Below are 15,425 nucleotides of genomic sequence, written 5' to 3'. Positions count from 1 at the left end.
TTGGGTGGGCATACAAGTTAGACCCACATGGCATGAGAAGGGTGGGCACACAAGTTAGACCCGCACGGCATGACAGAGGTGCAACAGAGTATGTAGGGTGTGTTTGAGGGTGCGATAGAGCGAGCACCCAAGTCAGTCTCGCGTGGGACGAGTGCCTGTGTGAGCGATAATGAGCGAGTACGCTTAGTACTGCCGTCCCCCCAGAAGTAGTACTGCGAGGTAGTTCCTGGGGAAACGATGGTGGAGCCAAGGGAGTTTATTCGGTATTACCGGTACGGTCGAGTCCGACACTCCAGCACACTTCCGTGTGGTAGTTTAGCAACTACAATGCACGTGTGCTGGGTTAGTGTGTAAATGCATTCTCCCTTGTAAAAAAAAAAAAAAAAAAAAAAAAAAAAACCGTTTCCATTGCCGCCAAGCCCATACTCCCTTCGGTACAACCAGAAAGCAATGCTTCAAAGGGGGGCCAGTACACAACGCACCCTCGAGGTTAGCTGCGTGTCCTTGTAGCACCGAACATCGTGACTCGCTTTTTTAGAAGAACACCATGGTATCGTGCCAGCGCATTGCCGGCTTTCCAGGTGGCCTTACCACGCCCTATGTCCTCGGAAGGTGGGAAGGGTCGACTTCCCTCTCCACGACTGGTATCAAGAATGACGATGCCGCGTGCACCCCAAATTGACCTCTCTGCGATAGAGTCTATTCGCCAACACAGAGGGACTTGCCGACGCGGTGCCTACGCCAGCCCCAGTCTTGACGAGGACCCCTTTCCGTGCTCGGGTTCGGAACCCGCCCGGTTGACCGACGCCGCGAAAGCGACGATACCATGTTGTTCTTCGCGCGGCCACTTGTTCGATTAAAGGATCGAGTTCGACCACAGAGCATGACCACCGACCCATGAAGCCGACTCCGATCCCTTGGACCACCTCTTATTTGCGCCTGAACTAGCCATCCTTGAGTCCACGCGCCAACTTCTGTGTAGCTCCGAGACGATTTGGGCGATAGCCGATAAAACGGCGTTCCAGCCAACTTCATCTTTACACATCCTCCGAACTAGGTTGTCCGGGGTAGTGTCCAGACCACATGTGGCAAGCATGTGGTCACGCATTGCGCGAAAACGTGAGCACACGAACAACACGTGTTCCGCCGTTTCCTCTAAACCTGCGCACACCAAACACTCGGGCGAGGCCGAGCAAGCCAGTTGCGTTACCTGCACTGTGATTTTGCAGCACGCTTAAACGCCGGGCACATTGAACCCCCCATGGGGTGCTTGCTGTTCACAGCTTTGCTGGAACAAATCAAACAATTGGGAGGGTTCGTGCAGCATTGTGCCTTATGTCCCTCCAATCGGCAGAGATCGCGTCGGCAGAGATTGCTTCTGTCAGGGCCTTTGCAGTCCCATTGCTTGTGCCCCGGTTCCAGGCACTTGAAACAAACTTCGGGTTCCTCGTATATGCCCACAGGGCATACCGACCATCCCACCTTGACGCTCCCTAACTTGACTACCTTGGAGGCGTCCGCTGCAGATAGCCGAACCAATGCTACCTGCGTCCCTGCCGGACCTTTCCGTAGCCGAACGGCTGCGGTGGGCGTCTCCACTTCACACTGTCGCCGCAGTTCCGTGACGAGCTCTTCGACTGCGGTGATCTAGTCCAGGTCTTTAACCCTTAGATTCACATCCGTAGTGAGTGCCCTCACCTTGACCGTCTCGCCTAGAACTTCCTCCGCCAACTTCTTGTAGGCGGCGCCCTTTTGCGAGACGCCCCGCTTCAGCTCGAGGATCATCTCGCCCATCCGGGTACGTCCTATTCGACGTACGTCGGCGCCGAGTTCACCGAGCTTGACGTCACTCCTCATCGCCTTCAAAACGTCCGAGTACTTAGCCTCGTCCGCCGTGATGACTAGGGCATCGCCCCTGGAGCGATTGGCTACCCTGCCCTAGACTTCTTGCTACCCTCATTCGCCTGGGCCTTCTTTTCGGCCCTTGACGTCTTCGGTTTCCTCTTGTTCTTGACCAGGGTCCAGGAGGCGTCATCCCCCTCTATTTCCCTGGTCTGGTGCGGCTGAGAACTTTCAGCCTGCCATAACCCCTTACCACCGTCTTTCCTGAGTGGACGGACCTTTCCAGGTCCTTCCTCCCCCGGTTTTGGAGGTACCTGGCCGGGGTTCAGCTTCCCAGCCCCACTACTCTTGTTCGGGGTAGTAACCCACCGCATTTTGGAGCGGCCCCCAGGGAGCTCATCCCTTGGAGACTGTCTCCCCCTTTTTTGTGTCTGCTCCGTTGGAGCAGTCACCCCCGACGTACCCGCAAATACTTGAGCGTCAGTCTGGTTAGACTTTGGTACCACCGTCTTCGCTGGCACGCCTTCGGTCGATTCGACCTTGCGCGAGTCCGCGAATCCTTGGGCCTCAGTCTGGGTAGACCTCGACTCCACCGATTTCACGGGTTTACACTTGGCCGTCCCGACGTCCGCTTGGCGTCCAGCATCGACTTTCGAAGTTTCTGCAAGCTCCTCTTGAGGTCCTTGCTGATATTATGCTTCGATGACGCAAAGTCGATGATGGCGTCCAACTGTTCCGTCGCCACCTCAAAGGCCGAAAGCCCATCGCGTTTGCGGTTCATCGCCTCCACAAGCCATGGGCCGTCAATAACCCCTACCGGCGTTTTTAGCCGAGAGGAAGGTTGAGGGACCCACGCTGGCGCTGCGCACTGAGCTGCCGACTATTGCCTCTGGCCTCCTAGGCGGGACCTGAACAACCCACCTCTTGCGAAGGTGTTGTCGTCTACACTACTACCACTAATTGAAGAATTGACTTGGTTTTCCATTTTGGTTCCACCATCTGCTCGGGAAACGAGGTCCACCACGCCAGAGCCCAGCATGACGCGGTAAGGGACAATTACTGTGGAGGGTGCCCAGGTACCTCACAGGCTCCGTTAATGGCCTAGCTTATTATTTCACCCCCCTGGCCATGCATCCCCTCGGCACGGGTCGCTTGACGCCTTGGGATTAGGGGTTAGGGAAGATGGTCCCGGTCTAACTCGCAGTGGCCATGGGGAGGGGTCGTCAAGCCCTTGGACAAAGTCCCTGCTGCCCCGGCATAAGTATTATCGTTGGTAACGTTTGGTACATGTTACAAACAATTTTGATGAAGAGTCGTTACTTGTTACTTTTGGAGATTACATATTCTAAATTAAGTATATTAAGTTCTTATTCATTTAACGTTTAACTTAATTTTAAGCAATCATGAATTCAACAATTAATCAACAAAAATTCTCTACATTTCAGGTACAATGAAGCTCCACGCAATGGATTGCTTCCATCATCAAGGCCAAAATACTCGGAGGCGCCACAGTCTCCCCAAAGCGGCCCCGTGAATCTGGCGGTTAGTCCAAACTTACCAAACCCCCACGGTAGCCAGACGCTGGGTACCACAAAGCTGGCTCACCTTGGATGTCCAGATTTTCATGAACGGGCACTGCAGGCGCAAGCCCAAGCGCGGGCCCATGCCCAGCACCAACAGCAACAGCAGCAGCAACAACAACATCAGCAGCAGCTCCAACAACAGCGACATCAAGAGAAACAAAAGGAAGCCGCGGTAGCCGCTGCTGCTGCTGCCGCGGCTGATATTGGAAAGCTATACTCACCCACAAACCCGCGGTTATCATTTTATTCCAGTCCGCTAGATAGCAACACGTACTCTGGGTTGAACTATCCACTGTATCCATTTGGGTGAGTATATCCTTCAGAAATCGTTGAATTCAGAATTTTACCGATTTTGATTCCGAATTACAGATATTCTGCAACACAGCTAGATGCTCGATTTTTAGGGCATACCCCGTATCTATCGAGTCAACGGGAACCATACCATACAGCATCTCCCTTCCTTACACCTGGCTCATTCGGTACGCCCGAAAGTCAAAAGCCTAAAAACTACCCCCCAGTTTCCTTAACACACTTGAACAGCCATATTGGCCTTAAACCTACCTCTCTTCCGCAAATACCTCAGGACAAAATTCCCTCAGCTGAGAGAAGTCCAACATTGCCACCGTCCTCGTCGTCGTCAGGTCTATTAGGCAGTACATACTCAGATAGGGAACGAGGTTACCCACCCAACGGATTGCAAACGGGTATTTCCGAACACTCCTTGCACGGTAAATACCCAAACAACCACCCTGCCCTACACGAGAAGGAGAACAAACTCGAACAAAAGCAGCACCATTCTAGTCACCACCAACCGCAGCCGCCGGCACCTCAGCATCTCTCGAACCCGGGCGCTTTGGCAGGGTCGCCCCTACAGGCCCACCATTCGTTCCTTCCCCCAGCGCCATCGTCAATCGCTCTGTCCTTGCCGTCTTCCACCAGCCAACGCCACCACTCGATGCCCCATCCTTCCGCGTCGGGCAGTGGTTTGGCTCACCATTCCCACCTCCCGCCCCCGGCAACGGATGGCGGCCCACGTCTCGACCAGCTGCCACAGGATAATGAGTTCAAGGTTCCGTCCGGTAAAGAAGGCTCCATGAAGCACCGAATTCTGACGCGACCCGCAAGCGAACGAGATGTACGACGAAGATCTCCGACAACGAAATCGACGACTATTTTTAGGTGAGTGCACACGAAGCGACTAACCTTAGATGATTCATAATTTGCAACATCCCTTTTCTCACACAGGCCATACGAGAACGGTACGACGACTAACTTTACCAAGGGTGCCCTGATTCAGCTGGCTGATGAGTGCAAACGGGTGGAAGATGTGCGAACCGAAGACCTAGTACAAACCGCCGAGAAGTCCCGGAACCTGCGGCTGGCGGAATCGACGGCCGTCAAGATTACTCCGCGTAACAACAATGTGATTATCACGTTCAGCTACGACAACAACCGATCCCGGGTAAGTGGAGGCTTTGTTTTTTTTTGTCATGAATGTCAGCAAAAGGCAGTTTTTCTTACTCTTGTCGCATTTTTTACTCCCAATATTCCGTTATATCAATTACTGTGGATTACTGTAATGTTCCGAGGTGGCCTATTAAAAGGGTTTTGTATTTGGGGAATGAAGCTTTTGGATAGGAAGATGATTTTGTTTCACAGAATGACAATGTTGATACTGATCTTATCAGGTAGATGGAACTGGGCTTCCAGTATTTCGAACTGTTGAAAATTTGAATACGCTGTTATCATACATTAAAATTTCCGTCCTTGTCAAGCCGCTCGGCCAGTTTTATTCCCACCGAGGCCAAATCGCCAACAGTTTTGTCGAATAATGACAAATGTTCTTTCATTGACACGTTTTTTTTCGAACTTCATCGTGGATAACCTCTTCAGTAGGAAAACTGTGCTTGGAAGAGCAACCCAAATTTTGATAGGATTACGGTTTTGCTTCACATATTCGAGCAATATTTCGGATCGAAACAACTTCATATTCTTCTATATCAACAACCATTTCACTTGTTATTTGAGGACAAGTACACTTTGCAGGTTAGGATGTGGGCCCATAACTTGATAATTCGAATGCAGAGGATGAGGCAAAAGTTTGCTTGCAATGGAATACAAATATATTACTGAGTGAGATTTATCAATTGTCACTTGTCAAATAACTTTTCCTTTTTCTGCCTGTTTTGGGTTTCGTCTAAGCAAACTTCAATCTCAAATAACCATATTCATGTTTTTTTTCCTTCTTGTTATTTACAGATTGACATCGAAGCTACGATCGAACATCCCTTTTTTGTATACGGACAAGGCTGGGCCTCTTGTAGTCCGGAAAAGTCGCTGCTTCATTTTGGCCTCAAGTGCCAAAAGCTGCAAGTCGGCGACATATGTCTCTCTTTGATTCCACGTGAAAAGCCAAAATCGAGCCATTCCTCCTCTAGTGCTTCTACATCGTACCTGGCGCCTCAGCCGGCAACATCTGGCAGCGGTGGCCAGTTCCTGCCATCATCCCAGCAGCTGCACCACCACGACATCAATGGCAACCAGACGGCTCTGCACCACCAGCCGCCGTACCACCTCCAGCAGCATACTCAGTCGATGGATCACTCGTCTCGATCGAGTCGAGACCGAAGCGAAGCCAGCGGTCAACAGCCGCAGTATCTACCTCAGAATCTTTCGCGCAAAGCGCCACCTTTCCATTCGTCAACGATTCCCACGACGGCCACCACTACAGCCGTTTCCTCTCGACCTTCTGGTACGTTACCGTACAATAGTTTCCCATCGGTGCCAGTTTTTTCTATGCCCTTTTCCGCAGCTAACCTAAGTAAACCCCACGATCCCTCCCAATACTCGCCAAAAACATCTCCCGATCATTTGTCCCTCGGTAACCGATCGGTTCCCAACTCCCAAAGTGCGGCACATAACTCGGCTGAACAGCCTGTCGCTATGGTTGTGGATAAACCTACCCATTCCTCTTCCTCTTCCACATCTTCAACATCTTCGGGCATTAGCAGTGGTGCGTCGTACACCTCTTCACCGTCCGCTACGAACACCAACCATGGCGTAGCGAAAACTGGCAGCACGGTTCAGACGGTGGCAACCGAGGCCAGCAACAGTATGGACGACGACGACTGCGTAATCGATGCGTCGATATCGCGCAAACGACGGTGGTCCGCTCCGGACGTTTGCGACGAAACAGACTCGGCCAGTCAAGGTCACCATCAGACGGAAACGCGGGACGGACAATCTCCGCCGACGAAGATTCCTCCGATTATGACCTAGGTCATCGGTTTCTACTGAACGCGTAGCTTTAAATGCTCCTGGTAAGCGTCAGAGCGCATTTTTAGGTGGATATGTGCAAGCACGTTTACGGGTTGTGCTTACTGTTTGTGATTTAGGAGACTTCGGATAAAAAAACGACAGAAGGAGTAAAGATAAAGACTGCCATTCTCATTGGGCACATTGCCCAAACGCAGTCTTCTGTTGTCTCTTATCTTTTTATGGTGCAATTCGTAAACAAATTTTGTGTAGATATATTGGTGATTTTGATAAATAATTAGATCCAGAGAATATATTCGATTTATATAAAAGAAACCTAAACGCTCATTTGTAATATGAATGATAGATGTTTTCTAAAAACAAACTGTTAAATACAAGGATGAGAAGTCTCTTTGAGAAATATATTGCACGTTGTTACACAATCAAACTAATTTTCACTATTTTCAAGATCAAATTCTGAGTAAAAAGTCAAAATGTTTGGCATTAGCTTTACTAGGGACGACGATAGAGTATTACATTTTTAAGGTTAATTATTATATTTTTTTTTTCAAATAAAGGTACAGCACAACGTCAACCATTTCCCTTAGCCATAGACTAAGGAATACCTTCAATTATTTTACCCGAATGCATCTGTGTTTTTTTATTAGACTACTACTTCTTGACTACTCCTGCCTGATGTTGTTCTTTTTAGTTATGGGCCCTGAACTTAGGAAAAAATCAACAATTGAGGAGTTTCGCAATGACTGACTACGAAGTTTCCAGTGTTCGAACCATGAACAGGGTTTACACAAATAGCTCTCAATAGATAAATAAAACATCGATAAAAGAGAGACGAGAGAGAAAAAAAAAAAAAATGTTACACAGTTATAAGACTTTACAATTCTTCCATTTACTTGCACTATAATCAACTTGTTTTTTGTACAAACATAACGTTTTTCGTTTTCTACTTGAAAACTTCTTCAGTGTTTTGTAATCGACTCGATAACGACTTTGGGGAAGTTGATCTTAAACTAATTAAAGAATCCATAAAAAGAATCTGCTTTTTATACCGACAAATGCATGAATATGAATAGTTGACCAACCTATCAAAAATATTCGAAATATTGTAAACTCGACGCTTTTTTTGCTCATAGCTCGACTTGAAATACATTTTCGTCAATTCAACTAAACAAAAAAAGTTCAAAATACTTAAAATCCAGTGAAAATTCAACCTAAGTCTTCTCATGTTATATTGAATGAGTACAAACCTATAAGTAAAACCTATGTAAGTAGTATGTTTCTCAAAGAAATTTCTTCAGTCATGTAGCAAAATTTTTCTTGTGCATTCATACTAAAGACAAAAGTTAAAAAAAGATGTATGAAAATATAATATTCTGTCAAAAATAAAATGCTATTGATGTGATTCAGAAACTGAAAAGTATTGATTGGAATCAAATATAATTCGTTGTTGACACTTAGCCAAGAAGCAAGAAGAAATCTATACGCTAGAGCGATAAAGAAGTTGTGTACACATAAATTTTATTAATTTACTTCCTAGACAATTAGCTAAGAGCAGTAGACGTAGGATTTCATTGGAAAACATGCCATGCTACAAATTATTGATAGATACAAACAAAACAGTGGCCAAGCAAATGCAGGTTTCAAAACAAAACTGGTTGAACAGATTCTATGAACGAACAGAATGAACGATGGCCACAGTTGTAACGTATAAATGCATACACAGTATGGACAAACACTTTGTAAAATAAAGTAAGCATTACACTTTACACATCGACATACAACAAAAAAAAGGAAAAGAGTTGACACTAGTAATGTTCTCGGGGCATTTAAAACAAATAAATCGGAACTGAACATGTGGTTAGACAGTGAACGAAAACATAGTTAAAACAAAACAAAAAAGAAATCCTACATATATTTTTTTCCTATAGCTGCAAAAGTCAGATTGTATGTGCCTTTCGGAAAATAAACATAGGTTTTTATTTTTTCGAAGAGTGAAACCGTAAGTACATTCGGTAATAGTAAATTATATGCCTTTTTATATTACACATTGAGAGATGACACTTACATACACACATACAGACAGTCTGTCGGATTGAAAATCTGCAGAAGCTCATTCAAGATTTATTGACACGGATACAAATTTGGGAAACCCAAGATATAACATTTATAGCGCCGCATAGCAGCAGTTCAAGAGAGAAGTTAGTGGATAAATGTGTATGGTGAAGAAAGAGAAGTACTAAGAATTATTTTTTTCCTGAGGATGATGACAAATTATTACCCGTGAGAGTACTCAAAAGAACAGTGCTTAGCTAGAGACTTTGAAAAATTATGCACAAATTAAAGTAAAAGGAAACTTGCAAAACCTGCAGTGTATAAGATTGTAAGCTAATGTTGTAAATTAATGTCAATCAAATTGGAAAACAAATAAATATCAAAAAATATAACTATGGTCCATTTTTCTGTTGATGACTATTACCTGCTACTCACCCGTTGGACATTCTTTGGAAATTTGGAATTGAAAATTAAGCTTTTTTCAGTTTTTATTTTTTTTAATTTGAAAATTTAAAATCTTAAAATTTTGAAACTATTTTAAAACTTTAGGTTTTTTAAACTTTAAAATTTTGGAATTTCGAAATTTTGAAATAAGGGGAATGACGGATTTGGCAGGTTTTGTTCTATTATTGTCAGGGGGTTTTTATGACTGATTTTGCTCAAATTTGACCTAAACATTCTTTGCATATCAAAGAATATTGTGGCCAAATTTCATAAAATTCGGTCGACAAAAACCCCCTGCCAATAATAGAACAAAACCTGCCAAAGCTGTCTGTTCCCCTAATAAATTTTTAAAATTTTGGAGTTTCAAAATTTTGAAATTTTAAAGTTTTAAAATTTTTAAATTTTTAAATTGTACAGTGGATTGATCCGTAGATAAAATGACGCATTCATGCACCAAAACAATTGACACGTGATTCATTCGTGGTTCCAATTTTGCAGAAAACAAAACTGAGCGTAATACCAGTTTTATTTTTTTGACAGTTGACTTGTATAAAAAATGAATCTAGAACAGCTGCTGGAAAAATTGATGTTTCAGATTCATATTCAAACCAAGATGAATACACAGCTAGGTGTTCCAATCTGCCAAATTCATGATTCAGCTATCTTGGATTTTAGTATGGGAGATGCCAGCCGGTTTGTTTATGTTTTGCACCATAAATTGGGCAGATTGAAACACCTAGCTGTGTATTCATCATGATTCAAACTGACAGCCTCGAACGATTGGGATCACATCTGATTTTACTGAAGCTAATGAGAAGAAATTTCAAATTCAATCTCAGTAGGCTGACAGGGAATTCTAGATTGCTCGAAGGGTGATATAGAATATAAATGAAGATTATTCAGTGTTCGTTTCGTTTCTTGAGACGGAAGGACGCTGATTGTTTATCGGCGTCCAAAGCCTATTTTCCACAGAGAAGGTAGACAAATCGTTTGGCTACGACAATGGTGTAGTTGTTGCTCCCCTACAAGGCTATAAATGTATAAGGTGATTGAAGAAAAGAAGCAAAATAAAACAAATAAAATAATAATAAGCCTATGTACCTTTAAATTAAATGGCAAAAAATAATGATAAGCCAGAGTATATCAGTGGGTAAAAAAGGTAAGCAAAAAAATCAAGGTAAGCCATAGAATACATATGGCAAAATAAAATGGTAAGCCATTCATATGGGAAATGAAAATAGCAAAAAATAATGGTATAAGCCCTGAAGCTTTTTTTTTTTGGAAATAGCTACAATGAGAAATGCATATTTGAATCATCGTGGATTTAATTTCCCGAATAGAAATGAACCATTCATCGAGTCGGTAGTATTATTCTATTCAGTTTTTATTCATGGAATAATAGTTCTGTAAGTAATATGCAGTATTTTTATGATTTTATGATACAGATGAAAAAATTCAAATTATTCATTATGTTTGTTATAGTTAAAAGTCCGGTTTAGCATTTAATATCATTAACTTTATTCAAAACATATCTGAACACACCGGTAACTAAAACGATAATGATGGCGGATGTATCGATGCTGTTCATTCGATCGCATAGCGGAAACGCTACAAAGGGTTCACCAATAGCACGGCGGGAAACACAACGAGGGGTTCGTCAATACCACAACATCCTCCCTTTTCTTCAACATAAAAATTGCAAATGAAAATCTTTCATTTTTCTGGAAGACGAATCGTCCTTTTCGGTCGGTCTGATTTGGTCGGTATAACGGGAGAAACCCTTTTCGATTTAGAGCCGATGTCCGTTCTTGTCATCGTAGTCATCGTCGGTGTTGAGTCACTTGATGATTGTTGCATAACCGTAGGTAGCAGCGGTGGTGATGATGAGGTGGTTGCTTCAACATGAAATGAAGGTAAACACTCCGTCGATGTACCTTCGTCTTGTTGTGAGCTACACGGATTGACGCTCGAAATCGGTTCAGGATTGCGCATTTCACGGCTAGGTTGCGTATTGGGCTCCTTACGAGGCTTCAAATGGACCAACGAACGACGATAATTAGTTCCGTTTACGTTCACTGTGTATGACCTGTCATTTAACCGGTGGGATACAGCTCCTGGACTCCACTCCTTTGACGATTCAGGATGCAGTTGAACGTAGACTGGAGATCCTATTTCTAATTCAGGTAAGTTTCTTGTCTTTTTGTCATAGTGTAGTTTAGCGCGCTTACGGTTCTCTTCAATTTTAGCCGGTACATTTTCGACCACTTTTGGAAGAAGATTAGCGGCGGCGGTAGGAACGCCACAACGAGTGGAACGCGAAAACAGTCGTGCCACTGGGCTGGAGCCAATCTTGTTTGGGATGTTCCGCCAATGAAGAAGAGCATACCAGAAGTCATTACCACTCTCCTCGGCTTTCTTCATAAGATGTTTAGCGATTTTTACAGCCGCCTCCGCTTTTCCGTTGGCCTGTTGATGGTGTGGAGACGATGAAGTCAATTCAAAATCCCAATCAGCCGCAAACTTCTTCATTTTATGACTTGAAAAATTCGTTCCATTGTCGGTCACGACTCTTTGCGGTACTCCATAGCGGCTGAAATTTTGTTTGCAAGCGATAATAACAGAATCGGGGCTCAAATCGTTCAGGCGGTTCACCTCAAAAAAGTCTGAAAAGTGGTCCACAGTTATCAGAAACTTGCCTTTCACGCCATTCACCTGTGCGAAAAAAACGTCCATAGACACGAGCTGAAACGGGTGAATGGGAATCTCGTGACTCTTCATTGAAGGATTCGGTTGTGACGCAGCAAACTTTGCACAGATACCACAGGTTTTCACCGTTTCCTTAATTTGACAGGCCATACCAGGCCAGAACAGGTTGGCCCTTGCCAATCTCAACGTCGATTCCATGCCATTGTGACTAGCGTGACATTTCTCCACTAACTTCTTCCGCAACGAATGTGGAATAAGAATACGATCATTACGGAAGATCAAGCCATCCTGCGTTGACAATTCGCTCCGATAACCGTAATACATTTTAACACTGTCTGGAACGCTCTCGACTTTCATCGGCCACCCATTTTGGATGTATTCAACGATCAGCTGCATTGTTGGATCTGCTTCTGTTTCTTGAATTATTTCATCCAGTTGGGTACTGGTAACAGAAAGATAGTTGCTCAGTTTCATCTCTTGAATGGCTTCGAAAATTTTAAAAATATTCTTCTTGCTGTATTCAACTTGTGAATCCACGTTTGGTAATGGAGCGCGGGACAACGCATCAGCAATTACATTATTCTTTCCGGTAACAAATTCCAGGAAAGATTGTATCGTTGGAGATTCAGGAGCATATGTTGCAATCGACGTGGAGCGCACAGTAGTGGTTTCTTGAAAATCGATAGCAGCGGCTTGTGATCAGTTTTCACAGTAGCTTTTGGGTTACCAACAATCAATTGATCGAACCGTATACATGCAAAGACTATGGCCAATAACTCCTTCTCGATTTGGGCGTAATTCTTCTCCGTTGATGTCAAAGTTCTTGAAGCATATCCTATAACAGCATTTTCCTGGAATACCGCCACGCCGAGGCCAATACTGCTAGCATCACATTCTATGGTGATTGGTTGGTTCACGTCGTAATAACGTAGCGTTGTGATGTCCGATACCAAGTTCTTGACGTGCTTGAATTCCGCTTCTTCTACAGATGTCCAACTCCACGGTTTAGCTTCGGGTATAATTTGGCGTAGACTGGTCATATTGGCGGTGAGGTTCCGAATAAAACGGCCCAAATATGTCACCATACCTATGAACCTATGAAGCTCTTTCTATTCAGCGGTGTTGGTTACTTACGAATAGCTTCGATTTTTGACTCATCTGGTTTGAGACCTTCATCGGTGAGCAAGTGTCCATAAAACATAACTGACTTTTCACAAAGTTTCAGTTTGGATTTGTTGAGTTTGATGTTATGTTGTTCCAAACGACAAAGCAATTTTTTCAGGCAAGCATTGTGGTTTGCTAGTGCCTCTTCGATGGAATTTCCAACTCCGAACAATAGCAAATCATCCGCGATACACTCTACACCTTCCAATCCCTCGATTGCTTCCTGTAGTTTAATTTGGAAGATTTCCGGAGCTGATGCAATGCCAAATGGTAAACGCGTCCATCGGTATCGACCAAACGGAGTCCAGAATGTGGTTAACTTGCTGCTTTTTTCGTCTAACACTACGTGCCAAAATCCTTTTCGAGTATCCATTGTGGAAAAAACCTTCGCCTTGCCCAATTCCGGCAGTATCTCGTCCAGAGTAACGAACTGAAGATTAGGTCTCATAAGCGCCTTGTTGAGATGAATTGGATCCAGACAAATTCTGATCCCTGCCTTTGATCCACCTCGTTGAACTATGACTATGTTGCTGACCCAATCAGTATGATTTGTTTCCTTCGTGATTATACCCTCCTTCTCAAGCGATTCCAGTTCAAGTTTTAACTTGTCTCTAAGTGCGATAGGGACCCGACGTGGTGGTTGTATCGAAGGTTTAACGGTATGATCGAGCTCCAAACTTACCGTTCCTTGTAGTTTACCATATCCATGGAATAGCTCTTCGTGATGTTTGACGATTTTTTGTGCCTCAACTCGATATATGTTGAATAGCTTTTCTGATTCCGCATTCCGTTTGACTGCGTTATGTTTTCCAAATGTCACCTCGTTACAAAACTTCACGAGACCAAGTTCACGTGACGCTTTTGCCGACAAGAGCGGACAATGATCTACGTCAACTACTTGAAGTACAAGGATAAACTTCTTACCTTGACGGCGACATGGCACTTTTACTTGTCCGAGCACGTTGATTGGATTACCGCCGAAACTTTGAAGACGGAACTTTGACGGTAGCATTTGCGGTTCCGGAACTCCCGTGAGCTTTGCCAGAGTAGCATGTCCAATGAGACTCGTATTCGCGCCGGTATCTAATTCACATTTTATTTTCTTCCACGATTCGTTAAACTTCAAGTTCACTTCTGCCACAACGCTTCCTCCGTTTCCCGAGTTGTCGAAAATTTTCCCGATCTCGCACTCTTCTTCGGATGCTTCCGGCGATGCTTCACTAGCTGAGTCACCATCAGAATCCGTATCACTGTAATCTTCTTTCACTTCTTTAACTCTTCTTGTTTTACGACTCTTCGATCTTTCGGAAAACTTGCAGACCTTCTCAAAATGGTTCTTACCCTTGCATTTGTGGCACCGTTTGCCCAAGGCAGGACAGACACCTTTAGCAAACTCGTGTGTATCACCGCAGAATTTGCAACGTAGTAGCCTCTGATTAGACGAACTTCTTACTTTTGTCACTTTATTCACTTCTGGGATTCCAAGCTCGTGTGCCCTTTTGGCAGCAATTTCTTCAGCTCTGCACAAATCAATAGCTTTCTCGAGTGTTATGTCCGTAATCGTCAACATTTTTGTACGAAGTTTAGGCCACTTGTTAGCTGTTACAATCTTATAAGCTAGAAGTTCCTTCTCTAGAACTCCCAGCTTGGCCACTTTAGCCAGTACTTTTAACCTGGTACTAAAATCGTCTATTGATTCGCCAGTCGTTTGTCCAGCCGAGAAAAAATCAAGTCGATCTATGATTAGATTCCTTTTAGCGATCACCTTATCCTTGATGGCTGCGAGAGCTGCTTGTGGATCAGTTTTCTGTTGCGCCGTAAGCTCGAAGTTGAAGAACTTTTTCCTCGCCGGCTCGCCGATTACGGTTAACAGAAAACTCACTATTCTTTCATTATCCGTAGCTGGCCACTTGTCCATACCGATAGCTTTCGAGTAATTTTCCCAGCTTCGCTCGAAAAATTCAAAATTTTCTGACATGTCACCTTCCAATTCCAGTGGCGACGGCTGAGGAATGGGAACACCTGATGTACTCGCCTGTAGTTGCGTGGCTGGATCAGCTGGTCTATTTGCGGCCACTACTGAATTCATGAGCTGTGAAAAGATTCTGGTTTTCTGGTTCCAGAAACATCCGAAATTGATCTCCATCCATGTCGATGAGGATTCACTGATCACTTTTTTCGCTTCTCAAAATGGCCGCCGTTGCGACTTAACACTACCGAATTATTATTATTTTTTTTTATCAAAGAAAATTGTCCGATTATTTTCGCGATTTCACTCGATGACGCCGAAAATACTTAGAAGCATGCGATTACTTCTGACACCATGTTTGTTATAGTTAAAAGTCCGGTTTAGCATTT

General features: G+C 44.2%; 3 protein-coding genes across 3 annotated transcripts in view; 1 reads left to right on the top strand and 2 right to left on the bottom strand.

The window, feature by feature from the left end:
* LOC134205430 (ataxin-1-like) overlaps window positions 1-9,145 on the top strand; it is a 56,597-nt gene extending 47,452 nt beyond the window's left edge. The window contains exons 2-5 of the mRNA XM_062680671.1: window positions 3,288-3,731; window positions 3,795-4,604; window positions 4,671-4,887; window positions 5,685-9,145. Of these exons, the coding sequence (XP_062536655.1) occupies window positions 3,288-3,731; window positions 3,795-4,604; window positions 4,671-4,887; window positions 5,685-6,704 (2,491 nt within the window). The 3' untranslated portion in view covers window positions 6,705-9,145. The remainder of the gene's footprint in view (window positions 1-3,287; window positions 3,732-3,794; window positions 4,605-4,670; window positions 4,888-5,684) is intronic.
* Window positions 9,146-10,910: 1,765 nt separating this feature from the next.
* LOC134206699 (uncharacterized protein K02A2.6-like) lies at window positions 10,911-12,377 on the bottom strand. Its single transcript, XM_062682424.1, has one exon. The coding sequence runs from the start codon at window positions 12,375-12,377 to the stop codon at window positions 10,911-10,913; it is 1,467 nt and encodes a 488-aa protein (XP_062538408.1).
* Window positions 12,378-13,029: 652 nt separating this feature from the next.
* Window positions 13,030-15,213, bottom strand: LOC134206698 (uncharacterized). Its single transcript, XM_062682423.1, has one exon. It carries the CDS (start codon window positions 15,211-15,213, stop codon window positions 13,030-13,032), a length of 2,184 nt encoding a protein of 727 aa, XP_062538407.1.
* Window positions 15,214-15,425: the final 212 nt, after the last annotated feature.

The sequence above is a fragment of the Armigeres subalbatus genome, chromosome 1 (assembly GCF_024139115.2).
Source record: "Armigeres subalbatus isolate Guangzhou_Male chromosome 1, GZ_Asu_2, whole genome shotgun sequence".
NCBI classification, from domain to species: Eukaryota; Metazoa; Arthropoda; class Insecta; order Diptera; family Culicidae; genus Armigeres; species Armigeres subalbatus.
Note: the sequence above shows the minus strand (reverse complement) of the source record. Positions and strands in the feature narration are given on the sequence as shown.